Genomic DNA, 17,261 nt, shown 5'->3' on the forward strand with positions numbered 1-17,261 from the left:
TTGTGACGATTAAATTTTCATCTAGGTTCAATCTAGATATAACCATTGTTTCTGTATCAACAAAACATTAGCTCATTTTTATATCCTCGTGATTTATGATAGGAAAATGTGATAAATTAATTTTGGCTGTAGTCGTGTATATCAAGCTTATTATCTCGATACAATTACGATTGCATTTTTCATAAACTTTGTGATGCACAATAGCGATTCCTCTGATTTTCCGGTTATAGCACTACTCGATTACTCAGTAATTTTGATTTGTTTTGCATATATCAGAGTTCATATATCAAGTCTACAGCTCGAGTTGCACCACCGTCCTTTGTGATGGGACGTTATCGTACAGAAAAACCACTGAGAGTATATGTTTATCATTTCCAAGAACATTTCAGTTTCCTTGATACAAAGGAACATATTGTTGTGAAAAATATTATACATCAATTATTAGAGATTTACTGAGTACAATTTGCAACATTGTCAATACAACCGAATATTACACTTGAAAAGTTGCGACTTGACTGATTGGTCCTTCAAAAAAAAAAACACCAATCAACGCCCTGTAACCCGAACGTGTTTATACTTGCTCATAAAGTTCCGGTGTTGCCAAGTTCTCAAAATGTATATCCGCATGTATATGCGCGTATGAACCTTCAACACAACTTCAACACATCGATGAGTCTCGTGACAAACCACGTGGTCTTTGAAAGAACTTTACAGGCCTTTTCAATCAATAAATTTCTATATGTTTCGTAACATAGCGTAAAAACATAACGATCCGAAGCAGTGCATGATCGCGATCTCGTCAGTGCATAAACATGTCGAGTGTTCACGAGGATGGTCAATTCAGCGATGCTGAAGAAGGTGAAACGGGGCAAGTGCTTTATTTTCTTCAATGAAAAATTTTTAGGTTAAAATTCGTCGGAAAAAAATGTCATAGCGTAGGATTCTTTCAGTTTCATTTCTATTTCTACTAAAGTAGACGAGACTCTACCGAGTCTCTTGATATAATTAATCACATGTTTGTTGCAAAACGACACGGATGTTCGTTTGTTCTCAATATCGTCTCGACGTTCTTTTGTTTTTCAATTACTTAAAATACCGTCGGGTGGGTGATTTTATTCATTTCACAGCAACTTGAATTGGAGCGAAAAACCACATGAAACTTGTGAATTGCAAATATTCATCTGAATATTTGCTTAATTTTTTCGTATTCCGATAAAATAAGCTATCAATCTTGTGGAATTATTTATTTTTGTTGTTTTTTATAGACAATAAAGTCCAGTTCGCTACATATTGACAGATGGGGAAATATGCATTTCTTAATGAAAAATTTGAAAAACCGTTCAATATACACTTGAAATGAAAAAATGTTTGATAATACTATCAGCAATATGAGAATTTTAATATATAGAAATTTTAATGACTCGTACCACCTGATTAATAAAAAACAAAATTCCACTTTAAAACCAAATCAGAAATCAGAGAAAAATTTGGAGCTAGACGTAATACTCAGTACAATACTATAAAATAAGACATGAACATGAAAAAAAATTTTAATTCTATTCTTAAATTCTTTAGGATGATCCAGTCACATGGTATGCCAGCTTGGAAATCTGAGATCACTGCCGAAATGAAGGATCTGGTGATCGAAGCGGTTGAGAACGATGACGAAGAGGATTTTTATGAGGAAGATAGCGAAGGAGATTGGGAAATAGAGCATACAATCTCAGGCCACAAAATAAGAGATGTAAAGAACGTAAACAATCACAGTGCTAACGCTCAAAATGCTTCGAACAAAATAACAAATTACCAGCCTTCGGATAAACTGTTTAGACGTTATTCAAACAAAATAAATATCGAGAAATATGAAGGTCCTTCATTGCCGCACAATGCTGCTAATGTTCTCATAGAAACAAGCAAAAAAGCTGACAAAGATCGTATAAGAACCAAGGACAAACACGATCGTGCGACTGTTGAACAAGTGATGGATCCTCGAACTAGAATGATATTATTTAAAATGCTGAATCAGGGAATAATATTGGAAATAAACGGATGCATATCTACAGGAAAAGAGGCGAACGTTTATCACGCAACTTCGAAAACTGGCATCGAATTTGCCATAAAAATTTACAAAACCTCGATATTACAATTCAAGGATCGTGACAAATACGTGAGCGGTGAATTTCGATTTCGTCATGGTTATTGTCGTCACAATCCACGAAAAATGGTACGAACATGGGCTGAAAAAGAAATGCGAAATTTGATACGCCTGAATCAAGCCGGTGTTTCAGCCCCAAAACCCATTCTTTTGCGGAGTCACGTTTTACTAATGGATTTCATTGGCACCGACGGATGGCCAGCCCCAAAATTAAAAGACATGGTTGTCAGTACTGCTAAGCCTCGAAAACTTTATCGTGAATGTATTGAAATGATGTGGCGATTGTACAACAAATGTAAACTCGTTCATGCTGATCTCAGTGAATACAATTTACTCTATCATGATGGATCAATCGTCGTTATTGACGTTTCTCAATCCGTCGAACATGATCATCCTCTCGCACTTGAATTCTTGAGGAAAGATTGCACGAATATTACTGGTAAGAGATTTGTCGGTAATTAGATACGACTTATCATTCACTACGATGAAAGATATAAAAATGCTTTACACGTTTTCCTAATCCCTGTATTTATTTTCTTTTATTCCAGAATTTTTCAAGAAGAATCAGGTAGCCGTAATGAGTATGAAGGATTTGTTCGATTTTATTACGGACCCAACCGTAACGGAAGAAAACATGGACGATTATTTGGAAAAAGTTTCGGAAAGAGTGATGCAAAGTATGAATGAAAAAGTCGATCCAGAACAACAAGTTGAAGAGGAAGTTTTCAAACAAGCATATATTCCTCAAAGATTGGCTCAGGTCAGATGTTTGAACTCGTAAGAGAATAATAAATACTCTGCTGGTTTCTGGTAGAAACTCAATTGCTCAAAGTGCTCCAAATTTGCTATGCAAGTCAGAAAACTTAGTCCAGGCTTAGCGAATTTACTGAATCGTACCAAATTTCTGTTTTCACTGCTTCTTTGCAGAAATATAATTATTTTCAATGTTCGTACAGGTAGTCGATATCGAGCGAGATATCAATCGAGCAAAAGCAGGAAAAGGAGATTTGATATACAAGACGTTGGTGGGATTGAAAGCTGATTTATCTCAACCTCTGAAGGAACCAGAGATTTTGGAGAGCGATAAAAAACCGACTTCCGAAGCTTCTTCGAGCGGAGAGGAGAGCGAAAGCGAGGAGTCTTCTGGGGAAGATGGAAGCAGTGAGGAAGGATCGAAATTCGTCAATTCGGCACGTCCTCGAAATGAATCGCTTGAGGATAAAAAAGCACGAAAGAAAGCTATAAAAGATGAGCGAGCCGAAAAGCGAAAAACCAAGGTGAAGAAACACGTGAAAAAGAGAAAAGAGAGGATCCTGAAGAGAAAATAAATTCGTTGGCATCCAACTTTCTGTAAATAACATGCGTTATTATTCATTAATTGAATCTTTATTTTAAATTCGTTACAAAAACAATTCTTCAGGGAGCTCTTTTCTACTAGGAAAACTTGCTTGAGTCCCTGGCTTAAGAACGCTTCGCGTCGCTACTTGACAAGCTCTTTTTATACATTCCTTCATTGATAATGTTGGATGATACGCCATGAAGTAAGCTAGAGCTCCCAAAAAAGAGTCTCCGGCTCCCTGAAAAAAAAATTCATCCAGATTTTAGGCTCAAAAACGAGGTCAAAATACTTTGAAATTCTCAAGTCCATGAAAATTTCTACGCAAAATAATTGGGGATTGGATATCGAGTCTTGAAACCAGATGAGCGTTGATGAAAGAATTGTACAAATGATTATTATAGTAAGAAATGAAGTTCATACGGTCGTATCAACAGGGATGACTTTTTCTGTAGGAACATGGACCATTGAACGTTCGTTTTTCGAAGCGAAAACGGCTCCTCCCGATCCGAGAGTTAAAATGATCGTGTTGCAACCTTTCTCCAATAGACTGTCGATAGCTTTTTGAGCGTTGCTCAAATTCAAAGGTCGTAATCCTGTCATAACTTCAGCCTGGCCCAATAAAATTAAATCCATTTGTATACACAGAAATCAGTTGCAAAATGGTTAAGAGAATCAGAATTACCTCAGGCTCGTTTACACAAAAAATGGTACAAGATTCCAATAATTCGGGATTGAGATTTTCCACCGCTGGTGCTCCGTTCAAAATGGATATACCTGTTCGAGAATTATGTTAAAAGAAGTCAAGTTATATTCTAAAGTTATATCTACTTATGGCATTTTGTATCCCTAAATTTGCATAGCAATTTGCAAAGATAAATCATCTTTCAATAGTGCGATTTTGAATATCTTTTATGCACTTTCTGCAGTCACAATATTTTTTTCAGTTATCAGGAAAAATATTGTTTACCATGTCCTTTGTGAAGTTTCAAAGCATAAAGTGTTGTTTCCATACAACTCTCAAATTGACACAGTAATACGCTTGCGGATTTTATGACATCCTTAGCACTGTCAATGTCGTTTATACTCAGAAGATCATTTGCTCCGGGTACTATAACGATACAGTTTTCTCCTATCAATAAAGAATAAGGATTAGATAATGTTTATTTTAACACGGTTTTCTCAAATCTTGAATCCGAATGAAAAATTGAAAGTTTTAGCATGTTATCTCGGAACAGATTTTGAAAAATAAAAAAATTCATTCAGAGCACAAACTTTGTGCTGGAGAATAAAATCAAGTTAGAAATGTAAAACACCAGATTCTTGATGAATAATTTTTTTAAAATACGATATACACAATGAATTTTCCACAATGCTGATTTTTTTTCATCTCACCGTTATCGGCTATGAGTATTTGAGCCATCCCACTATTGACATTTTCCTTAATTGAGACATGCGATACATCCACATTCTCTGAACTCAAAACTTTCAGATATTTGGCTCCAAAGTCATCGGATCCTAACTATCAAACCAGGATTGATTACGATTGCACATGATGAAATGGATGAATTGAAGCTACTCTTTTTTCCGTATATATTGCTTATTTTTAAATTACAGAAACTCAGTACCGCAGCGATTAATGATGTGGAAGCACCTAGTTTAGCAGCACTGATGCATTGATTCGCTCCTTTGCCTCCATAACCCTGAATAAATTTTTTACCGCAAATTGTTTCACCTGGTAATGGTAACCGTGTGGCATAACTAAAGAACAAAAAAAAACTAAATATGAATATCTATTTTCTTAATTGTGAAAAATTCCTTCAATTTAAGTAACAAATTGTTACCGCTATGGTTACATTTATGGTACAACTTATACATAATTTTTTATATGCCAAAATTCTAAATCCACAGATTAAAGAACTTGAGAAATTTTGAAAGAAAAGTACTTTAAGAAATTATTACAGTTATTGAGAAAACTAATAATAAATTCCAAAATGTAGAAACAAAATTATTGTGATAATATAATGAAATAAAAGAAAGTGGATTTAATATTTATTTAAAATTGCTCATATATATTCAATAACTTTTTCGTTTCAGTTCTTAAATTTATTTTCAACTTTTATATAATTGTGAAACTGTGACATTTTTTAAATATTTTTATTCCCCTATTTTTGACTGATTTTTTACAGAATTTTCGATAAATTGATACCATTTTATTTACCTTGAAAGATCAATCATGCACGATCCAACAATCACAATACTTTTTGACATGTTTCTATATGAATATCACGAAGAACTTAGAATCGTGACAACTCACAAAAACTGTTCACTCCGTCACTCCGTGTGAGCCATACACGCGTTTATCTCGTTTTATTTTTGTTTTATCAAGTGTCGCAGGTAATGTCTTAACGCAAAGTTATGAGAAATAAAAGTTTGAACAAATATGTCAGACAATATCGAGTAAATTACGACAACCACACAATCATAACGTTATCGTAGATATAGCAAGAAATATTTTTATACCGGAGTATTCAATTCAGTTTAATCGGTCAGTAATCTTATAACGTAGTGATAACGATGATTTTTTTATCGTGATGAACAAATTTTTGCATTATCAATGTGTTTACACGAGTCGATGCCGAGTGTTATCATGGTAACACTGTAAACACTCAAGTCCAACGAATTTCTTCAACTAAATACGGTATTTTGGTAATTATACAAGCGGTATTTTGTATCATCTTTTACTTTTCTTATTCTTTTTTAGTGGAGTTTTCACAAAATGTGCTAAATCCAAATACTCGTATCGCGTATCGACCAGGATATGTTAAGTACAAAATAAAATGATTGGTTTTTAAAGATTTGCGGCGTCATTGCGATGACACGTGCTGGATTTACGTTGAGCTTCAAGATAAACAACGGAAACAACTTTCCGAGTCAAGTAGAGATAGTGTTTTGTGACATTGCGAACTTCAAATATCCAGTCGGCTTCGAATTGTAGGCGGAAATATAGCACTTCCGAAAAACAACAACAAATGTTGATAAAATTGCATTATATTTCAATTTCGGATACATTTGATTAACTTATTGTAAATTACGCATATTGAAATATTTACGTAATTATTTATGAATAAGTTTTATAACCCAAATGGAACGAAGAGAGATTTTCCAAATAACGAATATTTAAACAAAATTTAGATTGCCATTTAGTTTATAAACGAATGTATATTTCTATACTTTGAAATTCCCACTATTTCCCTAGGGATTTTTATGTTTTTTGTCACGCACAACTAGGAACTTTAGATTTTTCAAGAACTGACACTTCTCTCTCGATTTTCGTATCTACATTCAGTCGCTTATGCTCCTGTGTCAATCATGGCGTAAATACGTAAATGCAACATGGCCGAAACGAAAGAAATCACGATATTTTCGGCTGGTTTAACAAATACACCTCGATATAATAGTTATAGAAAGGATAATTGAAGGTGCAATTGAAAAGTAAAATACCAGAGTGAACCCGCTGTATCATTGACTCGGCATTACGAATTAATATTTCGTAATAAGAGATTGACGAACGGTTATATTTATGGACACCGTAGTTGTACGCGAAAGCACGGAACGCTGCTCGATCAACATCGAGATGTTGTTTTTAGTTGTCACATGGAAATTAACGTGTGGTCGGTTATGCTCTCGAGAAGATTTATGAAACTCAATATGAGAACATGCGAAAGGTCGGTTATTCAAAGGATTTAGTACAAAAGGACTATCGATGTAGCGGGCTTTCGTATTTGTACGAAGTTTGCTCAATCAACGTGCACACAATTCGCTATGACACATTGAACAGTAAAACGAATCAAAGCAAAGCGCATTCTGTCAAAAGCAATAGTTTTTGATACCATGGAGATCGAGGTGGAGTCAAATAAAGTCGAGGGTGGCGGTGATACAAGTCCAGGATGCTCCGGCTACGCTAACATGGTTCACAGTAAAAAGGTTATTAAACATGCACTTCGACAACAGGCCAAAAGACGTAGGAAAAATACGACCATTGCATCCGGCAATTCTAGAACTCTGCCACGAATTGTGGTCAAACCTCTAGCGCCACCGCCACCCAATGATCCACCATCACCTCCTGTACCTTCGGTCCAACTTGTCAATGCTGGTAAATACATTGATAACAACTCTTAAAACTTCTATCATTGTCTCATAATCTTTTAGTTTTCGTTAAACGATCATGTACCCTCAAAAAGGTTCAAAAGTACTCGTTCAATCTGGGTTCAATCAATGACAAAATCAATGACAAAATGAATAGCTTACCAACAAAAATTGAAATGTTTTAAGTTTCATTCGGGTTATAAACAATACAATAAAAAAAACAAAAACAATTCTGTTCCCTTATGATTAACAATTTGATAAGCACCTACGTTATTGAATTTGATATCCTAATTGCTTTCCACATATTGAACTCAGTGGCTTTACTTCAATTTGGAAAAATTTCTTCGTTTACAATAAAATTGTCAATTCGTATAATTGAAATGATCTCTTCACAATATAATTGAATCAATAAAGCTTTGATATATCAATTTCATACTCATATTGAGTTACTGAACTTATAAAGTTTATCAAATGATTATCTCCTCATTTATTTTGAAAATATTCTCCAATTCTCAATAAGGATTCATCAATCCTTGACCTCTTCATCTTGACAAATGATGTAATAAAATACAAACAATAAATATTTTCAGTCGAAGAGCCTGCAGCTACAATGAGAGAAGTTCTTGCAAGTTTGCCAGGTTTCAGTTTGAAGTCCGGTCGCAGACGTTCGACAAAAAGATTGTCAGCAGCTGCCCAGCTTGAGGCTGGCTTGGTAGATTTAGAGACGCCAGCAAGTATATTGGCGAGTACGAGTTTGCGAGCTCTGCTCAATAGGCACACGTTTCAGGGGCTACCGCCTTTGTATCAGAGAAAACTTGCGCAGCTATTACCCGCAGTGGACAGACAGGTATTGTCGGACTACTAGGTTACTTAAAAATTACAATTAAATCGAGAAGAATAAGATTAAAAGGGATCTCGATATAAATCTTTCTGACGATCACAGTCAGTATTTTGAAATTCATGTGAATAATATTGGCGCAATTCGTAGGACGCGGCGACTTCTGGTTTGAACAATGAATTTTTCTCTCGTGCCTGTCTTGAATGGCGTAAGCGTCTTGCCGAGGGTGAATTTACGCCAGAAAATCAGCAGAGACTGAAGATGGAAGCGGAAAGAGACAAAAACAAGCTTGATCCGTGGAAACTGAAGCACTTCGAGCCGATATGGGGTGACAAGCGTGAGCCGAAGCTTCGCCTCGGTCTGCACTGTATACCGGAGCCGAGAACCGGCGGAGCTGTGACGCGATCGAGTTTGCGGCTGCGTCTGGAATCGAACACCGATCAAATTTCATCGGATCTTTACTGTCGTTCGAGTTCGAACGCGACAGAAATGAAAATAGCTACCGAGAGTGAAGAAGTTACAGAAACGAATGAAGTACCCGTGAAAAGTATGGAAAATGGTCCTGACGAGACGAGGGTCGAGGCGCTCCCAGAGTACGACGATGTTCCTGAAATTCCTCCCGCAACTGAAAATCGTCTCGCATCTAATGAGACTGAAAAGGTCGTGGAAGAAACGACGAACGAAGATAATAAAACGGTCGAATATTCTACCGAAGAGCAACAACCACCCGACGAGTCGACAACCGACAGTAGAGAACCTGAAGTTTTTATCGAAATGAAAGAGCCAGATATTCAGCCCGAAGAATCGATGCAGATTGAGGAAACTCCAACAGAAATACCCACCGAAAACGTACAAAGTCCCGAAGAAACAATGGAAATCCTGGAAACTTCTGTTACGGAGGAGACGAACGATTTGATCAAGTCCCAAATGACGCCCGTTACGGATATACAGTGTACTACGGATCTGAACCCCACTGATCCTACAGACGTTATACCCGTCGCATTAGCTCACGTTGAGGACGACGCCGCTCAAGTGCTCCAAGTAGTGAGCGAGGAACATCATCTGCAGCAAGAACCTTCTCATCATCATCATCACAGTTTGCTCGAGGCTGAAAAATCGAAAATATTCGAAATTAGCGAGTGCGAAAACGCAGCTGCGGTTGAAAGTATATCCGGCCATGAGGAAGCTGAAACGAGCGATCAATTAAGCGAAGAACACCCCGTAATAACGGCTCAAATAGTCGACAGTCAACATACCGAGACTATCAATCCCAGTGGCACGGAAACCGAGCCTCAAATTCCCGAATGCATGGAAATAGACAGTGAAACGTTGCAACGCATTCACGAACTCGAGGTATTGCCAATATTCGTGAGTGACACTCGACAACTTTTTAAATCTAGTATGCAATCAATGAATCTCAACTTTCTCATTTATCTACGTGATAATATTGCTTAGTGAGCAGTAAAAAAAAAAGATTTTTGGCTTACTCGCTTAATAAGCACGACATCCTTACACTAACTCGTTTAAAATAAAGTTTCGAGGTGAATTAATGCACTCTTCTCTTGCAGGTACGTGGCGAAATGCGGGAAGCTTATGAAGAAATATCAGGATGTCCAGAAGAAATAATTTATCCCATATTGGGTTCAATGGAAATGGGAACGAGAGTTGCACCCGAGGAGACGGAAAATCAAACGGTCGTAGTAGCTGAAACGGTGGTTGTGTCCGAGGACGGAAACGAACAGCCAGATGTAATGAACGTAGTGAACGTCGACGACGAGTTGCGCGATGCGAACAATTACGTTTGTTCAGAGATGCTCGAGTGCAGTTGGCCGGTAGACGCGACAGTCAACACGGGAGTCAATAACAATAACAGTAACATTAATAGCAGTCCGGTAAGTCTATATATGTATACGTTTAATAATCCAACAAATACTCCGCGAGATTTTCTCGGTGAATCACGATGTCGATTTTTTGTCCGACGATTCGCCAATCAAAATTAATTGAAAAAAATAATGAAAATAAAAACAAAACGAATGAACAAAAAAAAACATGCAAAAATAAAAATAAAAACGAAAGAGCCGACCATCGCGTCTTCTCTCGTTACTCACAACAATATACCGATCGGCGACTTCGATGGAAGGCGCAGGAAGATTTACAGGTGCCTTGGCCCCTGGTTGCCGCTGCTCTCGACGGTACAGTTGCTGCCAATATAACAGTGACGACTCAGGACGATTGCAACGATGCCACGAGCAACAACGACGCGACGATGTCAACCACACCGAGTAATCAATCACAAGCGGCTCAACAACAAACACACTTCGTTACTAATGAGACCAACCCCGAATCCATAAGTTGCATACAATTACCAGTTGTACAAGGAGTCTCGAGTTTTCAGCCTGCTGAAACTACGATGACGATAAACGCCACTAGTGCACCCGTCGCGGTGTCCCTCATGAAAACCGTACAATCAAACAGTCCCCCAATCATCGCATTTCCTTCGTTGCAATCTATACGATTCGTTCAAACGAGATTTCATCATGGGCAACAACAAAATACCGGGCAAGCTAATTTGAGCGGGACAAACGCTTTAACGCCTCAGATTACAAGCCAACACAATCCAACAGCTCATCAGGTCAATATCGTTCGACCAAATGACGATATTGCTCAGCTTGCCAATGTCCCCAATTCCCAACAGCAGCAACAGCAACAGCCGCAACAACAACATCAGCAGCAGCAACATCAAAATAATAATGTCGTAGCTCGTAATAATTTAACGAACAATATCACTGTTAGAAATTCCGTTCAAGCGAACGTTGTTCAAGCTACCGTTGGATTACCCAATCAGATACACCAACCAAGTGCAATAGTCGTGCAACATCAAACACCAATGGTCACAGGACCATCTAGACAAATCGTCGCAAGTATGCAACCTCAACAGTATTCTACCAATGTCGTACCGACGAGAAACTCGCGTGGCACCGGCCAGGGCAGCTATAGAGCCTCAAGAAACAGCAATAAAGAACAGGGAGGCGGCAGATCGAGGAGTTCTACCAAAGAACCGCCTGGCGCCGTCAATCTCGAGCGTAGTTATCAAATTTGTCAAGCGGTAAGATCGAAAATTTGCTACCTCTTTATGCTCGAATTTTGAATGTAATTGAGATATTTTTTGGTTAGAGAAAACCTGGAGTTATTTCCATTTTGGTATTTTTACAAGTTCAAAATGTTTCTTCGTACGAATATTCGTTAATCCTTCACGAAATCCTCTTTTGAAAATCTCAGATATATTTCTTTGGAATATTTTCTATTGCCTCTGATTTCACGTCGTTTCTCATGTGACAACGGTGCCTTATCATTTTTCTCGTTTTTACAGGTAATTCAGAGCTCGCCGAATCGTGATCAGCTCAAAGCACATCTTAAACCACCACCGAGCTTGTTGGCAAGGGGTGACGGTGCTTTTACGACAAGTAAAACTGGCGGACGGACGATCACGACAGTAAAAACGCAGAAGCAAACTTCGCAGCACGGGAAGCAGACACAGAATAAGGCACAGGCAGTTATGCTGAGACAGGTCTTTGCAACTGCACGACAAGCCGCACCCGTCGAGGTAAATTTCGAATTTTTATCACAAATATCATCTCGTTGCATATTCCTTCTAATGTTGAGTTGGAAATAAATTCCAATTGTTTCTATTTCCAAAATTCCCCATAATATTTTGGCCACTGTGAAGAAGAACGATAGATTTTGCTTTTTTTAAGGACCTTTCAATTAAAGTTTTGCAAATAATGTTGACAAGTTTAAAAAACGCGGTTACAGTAGATTAACAGTATTATCGTTGCCTTCAAGAATGCAAACTCTATTATTACGATATTTTTAACTCTCTTTTGCTTCCCTTGCTCAATCGTGACTTTTATGTTTCACGATTCGTAAAATGCTGAACCATTAAAAATATCTGGAGACGTGGTAGCGTCTTGTCGCAAAATATTAAAAAAGAAAGTTCGACCAGGCAAGACGTATCTAGACTCGAGATTGGTCGATTTGAAACCTACTTGAATTTCGAGCCGTGTCATTTTTCGCTATCCATGGAATCAAATTAATCACTGTTGCGCTGCCTGTTTTATCGTTCGTTGAAATTTACTATTTCATTTGGTCACAAAATCTTTCTAGTTCTCGTTATCACTGTGGAAAAAGATAGAATAGGAAATGAAAATAATAAGGGGATTGAGCAAAATAAAAAAAAAAACATATTTGACCGATAGCAAAAATTCTTGAAAATAAAATATAATGCGATTGCACCAGTTTATCTTATCTCGTAAAAATTAGACTCAATACTTATTTGTGGATCCGTAACATTGTCTGATAATCGAGTCAAAATAAATATATAAGACGGCTCAGTTAGTTCGAGGACAGCTAACCATATTGTGTATTTTTTGATCTTTAAAACGATGGAATTTTCGCAGGTGGCAGAAAACAACGCGGTGGCTCAATTGAGTACGAATGGAACTGGCGGTTTTGGTCAATACATATTGGTCCAGCGTACAGGAGTTAGTGACGGAGCTCCAAGAGCATCGTCAGCTCCACCGTTGCCACCCCAAATAGCGGGAATAGGCGTTGGTGTGCATTTGGTTCGCGGTAGGCCAGCGAGCGCTGGTGAGGGTTCTCATCAGGCAGTGACTTTGAAAGCGCGGGGTACAACAGATGGAAGAGGTGGTGGTGGTGCGGAGCCTGGAGCGCCGGGTGTAATAATGGGCGGTGATCCTCCACCACCTTGTGAGTGCAACATGCGCGGAGCGATGGTTATTTGTCGTCAGTGCGGTGCTTTTTGTCACGATGATTGTATCGGTCCTCAGCGGATTTGTGCCACGTGTCTCATACGTTGACCCGAGTCGATAGATTGTCACGCTTAATTGTCAAGAGGACTCTCTAACAATGAGAGAAAAACAAATCTAATCAATGATCTTCGACGATGTTGAGATTTGCATCTTCAATGAAAAGCAGCGAAACTTCTTGTTGTGTTTTCGCTTGAAATTTTTATGCAAATTTGAGCTAAGAAAATCGGCAACATTTCCCTGCGATCTCTGTTAGAGACACGTGAAATGAGCAACAAAAATGATGCTGGTGACTCCAAAAAAGAAATGAAAACCGAAAAAAAGAAGTTTCGCTGCATTTTTAGTCGGTGCGAATTCGATTATCATGATTTCCAAACGCTCGTAAAGGATTGATACGAAAAATAAGCGTTCGGAAATTAAAATGAAGTTCCGTGCCAGATCCTTGAGGCGAGGGGAAACCAAACTTTCTTCGTTTCTTTCTCATCGATCATTCTCCTTCCCTGACAATCTGTGAATGAGCACGTTCAACGAGCTTAGTACGTTGTACACTCATTGAACACACATCAAAAGTGACTGATGAAAACTTTCGTTTTCAAACCGCTTCACGTGCTCCATCATTGACTGTTAGGGAAACGGCGGTGTATAGAATTGTAGGCATAAAGAACATATATATTTATATATATATATATATATGTATAGATTCAGTGTAAATCGGGCATGAAGACATTGAAGTTTTTTTTTTTTTTTTTTTTTGAGAAAATAACTTTTATGAACGACCGGAGGGAGCGCATGATTTTCAGCCATCTCTGATACGTTCCATTACTCAACATACTCGGTCTAGAAAATCGATCAGCAAGTGGTTTTTACTGAACAAAAGATTTGTCAGTGTTCAAAATCTCGAAAAATTATGAGAACGATCCCACACTAGTCATCTGATTTTTGTGTCCGGGCAATTCTTGCTTGTGTCGTGATTCTTTAACTGCAAAATATTTTCAATTAAGATAGGTGAAAGTTTTTATTCCGCTTGCAATGTTTCATACAATTTTGAATTTCAGGGTTTTAAAGTCATTTTGAAAGAAAACTCATTTTAGACGTTTGTACATGACTTTATTTAATCGGTTCAGCTTCTGTACAGAATTTTCTTTGGTATTATGCTGCTCAGAAAAGTAAAGCAACAAAGTGGGACGCTTTCCGGTGCAATAACACAAACATCACTTGTAATCAGGAAGTAACATTTGCATCTCTTGACTCATGTAACTGTATTATTCCATTTTCGTTTCTCGGATTTTCCTCAAATCGTTTATTTAAAATCATGATTCGTATTGACCAACGTAACCACGGCGCGATAAAGGGTTGTCGTTATAACCGATTTATACTGTGTATATATAGATATATAAATTAGGACGGCAGAAAAACAATCTTTTTCGTAGATCGATTTCTCCGCCGAGTTCTTTTTTTACTCTAAACAAATTGCGGTTGCAAACTTGGTGGTCTGAAAAAAAGAAATATTTATTAGTGGCTTTCAATATGAGCTCATTATTCGTTCAGCTGTTAAGCGTATCGAAAACGAGTGTTTATTGAGTTTCTTGTCTAAATACGAAAAATTGAGTTCCGTAAATTCGCGAGACTCGTACATCAGCTTTCGATATTGCCTCGTAGACGCAAACTGTGATAAAGTTTGGAAAATCTTCCCAAGACGACATGAAAATTGATCAAACGGTTCCGGTTTTTAATGCAGTTTCCATATCCACAATTATTATTGTCCATAAGATTTTAAGGTGCCTAACGCATGTGTGTAAATAAAAAGAGCACGGGAATAATTTCTTGAACAATGTTTTTTCAAACGCAATCGCAATCATGAATTTTCTAACTTTTTTCTGTGATTCGATCACTATGAATTACATTTACATTACTTCTCGTCTGAGAGTAAGCATTTTCCGACCGTTCCCTTCTTTTGAACGACCGAAAATTGCAATATTTTAATCAATTGTCAATGATTTTTATACATCACTTTGATCCTTTAGGATTCTCGATAATCACTCGATTCCGTATTAACGATTGTAACGCTATTGCCGAAAAGTAATTACTTTCAAATAATATTTACAATTTATTGTTGTAAATAATTTCGAAAAATACAATTATTTTCTTAAACATGACACTCAACAATCGCATGCTTTTTTTCATGACCTCATGCGAGCATAATAACGATGAAGTAAATCGATCAAATGATTGTTTCAAACTCGCCCTATCGTATACTTACGTACCCGCTGTAAGGGAGAAAAAATAGAAGTGTGTTCGCGTTGTAGCGATTTCAGACAAAACAATGAGCCTCAAGGGAAGAAAAATGAAAATACGATCGGTCGTCCTTGTGGGACACTTTCAAGCACAAAATCCTTGCCCGTTAATTAATAATAACAATAATAATAGTAATAATATTGAAGTTAATTACAATAATATTATTAACATAAAAACATTAATATCCTCCCCCTCGCATGTCATATAACTAAATTATTTCTCTCTCTCTCCTATTTCATCGATTTTCAAAAGTTCATTCGATGTTCGAATCTTCGACCTCTCGTGCATGTATAGACCCCAATCCTTTGATCATCTCTTCTCCCGTATCCCTTCCCCATTATCCCGGTTATTAGATCGTTCGTACGATCCGTTATGCGACGAACATAGCTGTTAAATTATTTTTAATTAAGAAAAGGGGGAAAAACAATTGTATAAAGTTCAAGCTCATTTTTTCTAATTATTAATAAAAATGAAAATAATAAAATAAATCATGAAATAGAACTTGTTGGACGAAAAACAAACACGTAATACAAAAAAAACAACAACAATTTAAATGACACAAATAAAACTGGTAAAGAAAGATAAACTCTCAACGCATGTCTACTTAGGGATAAGATACGATAGCCGATCTTAAATCTCTATTCACACAAACCGTTTAGTCAAGAGTTTATCGCTATGCGAAGAAAACAAAAATGTACATGCTTTAGAGGAAAACACAAAAAATAACTGATTCCCAGCCTCAGTGGCCTTTCTTTACTTTCTTCGCCCTCTTATCGCATGCTTGACACGCCAAAGCTTAAGAACCGCAGGGTGTCTAACAGTTTATTAACGAACTTCATACCCACTAAAATTATTCGTCACTGCGAATTGTTTGAAGACGATAGCACAATCTTCGAACTTTGTATTTTCAGATTCAATTATATAAAGCTAGAAATTTATTGTATAAAAATTAATTTCTTAAGTAAATTATCAACGCAAACGGTCGCTGTACCGTCTCAAAATTATTTGAAAACTTAATAAGCGATGTACATAAAAATATGTTTTTTTAAATATTGCATTTATATTTTAAAAAAAAGCTCTAAAAATGTACCATGAGTCAATGGACCCTCGTGAATGCTTGATACTATGTCGACTAAAAAATTATTCTTTCCTTGGTTTTTCTATTCGAAAAACGAGACGGTTGATAAAAATTGTAAATTTCGTACTTTTTAATTGATTCATTGGAGCACCAAAAAAGTTGGACACCCTAAATCAAGGCTAAAAGCTAAAGAGACGACGAACTCTCTCGAATCTGCCGGCCACAATCCGTAAAGCAAATCCCGAAGGATCAAATTTGTAAATATAACTCCTCTTCGGCTTACGGCAATAATATTAATTGAAAATGAAAACATGTAATATCAACTAAAACGCATTGTTCGTGATAGAGAAAGGAGCAGCAAAAAAAAACAGAAGAAAATTGAAAACTGCGTATAATGAAATAAAACTTGAATCCTGACAATTACACATGACAAATAGTACAACCACGTATACAATTATAAACTGTATACCTACGATTAGTAATGAACAAATGAAAAAAAAAAAATACTTAAATAAACATTACGCAAAGTTCTCCATTGATAGATGTGTGTTTCCGCACGAGTTTCTATTTATTTCAAAGCTTCG

The 17,261-nt window shown here is 37.0% G+C and overlaps 3 protein-coding genes across 4 annotated transcripts; 2 read left to right on the plus strand and 1 right to left on the minus strand.

Annotated features, from left to right (window-relative positions):
* Nucleotides 1-654: 654 nt before the first annotated feature.
* Nucleotides 655-3,510, plus strand: RIOK1 (RIO kinase 1). The gene is made up of 4 exons (XM_043417227.1): nucleotides 655-868; nucleotides 1,576-2,594; nucleotides 2,704-2,915; nucleotides 3,112-3,510. The coding sequence occupies exons 1-4, from the start codon at nucleotides 813-815 to the stop codon at nucleotides 3,481-3,483; spliced, it is 1,659 nt and encodes a 552-aa protein (XP_043273162.1). The 5' UTR covers nucleotides 655-812; the 3' UTR covers nucleotides 3,484-3,510.
* On the minus strand, nucleotides 3,501-6,382 carry LOC122409560 (ribokinase-like). Its single transcript, XM_043417229.1, has 7 exons — nucleotides 5,713-6,382; nucleotides 5,120-5,252; nucleotides 4,887-5,013; nucleotides 4,462-4,623; nucleotides 4,177-4,268; nucleotides 3,915-4,103; nucleotides 3,501-3,732 (listed from the first exon to the last, which is right to left on the minus strand). Exons 1-7 carry the CDS (start codon nucleotides 5,760-5,762, stop codon nucleotides 3,556-3,558), a joined length of 930 nt encoding a protein of 309 aa, XP_043273164.1. The 5' UTR covers nucleotides 5,763-6,382; the 3' UTR covers nucleotides 3,501-3,555.
* A 385-nt stretch (nucleotides 6,383-6,767) lies between these two features.
* Asx (Additional sex combs) lies at nucleotides 6,768-17,218 on the plus strand. 2 transcript variants are annotated; one of them, XM_043417215.1, is made up of 7 exons: nucleotides 6,768-7,647; nucleotides 8,231-8,487; nucleotides 8,629-9,846; nucleotides 10,047-10,370; nucleotides 10,619-11,584; nucleotides 11,849-12,082; nucleotides 12,936-17,218. In XM_043417215.1, the coding sequence occupies exons 1-7, from the start codon at nucleotides 7,386-7,388 to the stop codon at nucleotides 13,353-13,355; spliced, it is 3,681 nt and encodes a 1,226-aa protein (XP_043273150.1). In that variant the 5' UTR covers nucleotides 6,768-7,385; the 3' UTR covers nucleotides 13,356-17,218. The 2 variants fall into 2 exon arrangements, with proteins under 2 accessions (XP_043273150.1, XP_043273151.1); XM_043417216.1 differs by having other exon boundaries at nucleotides 8,629-9,831.
* The last annotated feature ends 43 nt before the right edge of the window (nucleotides 17,219-17,261 follow it).

The sequence above is a fragment of the Venturia canescens genome, chromosome 4 (genome assembly GCF_019457755.1).
Source record: "Venturia canescens isolate UGA chromosome 4, ASM1945775v1, whole genome shotgun sequence".
NCBI lineage: Eukaryota > Metazoa > Arthropoda > Insecta > Hymenoptera > Ichneumonidae > Venturia > Venturia canescens.

Bases quoted from the DNA above. Each gene is read 5' to 3' on its own strand.
- RIOK1 (XM_043417227.1), top strand. From the start codon at position 813: ATGTCGAGTGTTCACGAGGATGGTCAATTCAGCGATGCTGAAGAAGGT. The intron at 869-1,575 runs GCAAGTGCTTTA...TAAATTCTTTAG, and splicing joins GCTGAAGAAGGTGAAACGGG to GATGATCCAGTCACATGGTA. The intron at 2,916-3,111 runs GTCAGATGTTTG...ATGTTCGTACAG, and splicing joins TTCCTCAAAGATTGGCTCAG to GTAGTCGATATCGAGCGAGA.
- Asx (XM_043417215.1), top strand. From the start codon at position 7,386: ATGGAGATCGAGGTGGAGTCAAATAAAGTCGAGGGTGGCGGTGATACA. The intron at 7,648-8,230 runs GTAAATACATTG...AAATATTTTCAG, and splicing joins GGTCCAACTTGTCAATGCTG to TCGAAGAGCCTGCAGCTACA. The intron at 10,371-10,618 runs GTAAGTCTATAT...CTTCGATGGAAG, and splicing joins GTAACATTAATAGCAGTCCG to GCGCAGGAAGATTTACAGGT.
- LOC122409560 (XM_043417229.1), bottom strand. From the start codon at position 5,762: ATGTCAAAAAGTATTGTGATTGTTGGATCGTGCATGATTGATCTTTCA. The intron at 4,269-4,461 runs GTAAACAATATT...ATTCTCGAACAG, and splicing joins GAAACTTCACAAAGGACATG to GTATATCCATTTTGAACGGA. The intron at 3,733-3,914 runs GTATGAACTTCA...TTTTTTTTTCAG, and splicing joins TCATCCCTGTTGATACGACC to GGAGCCGGAGACTCTTTTTT.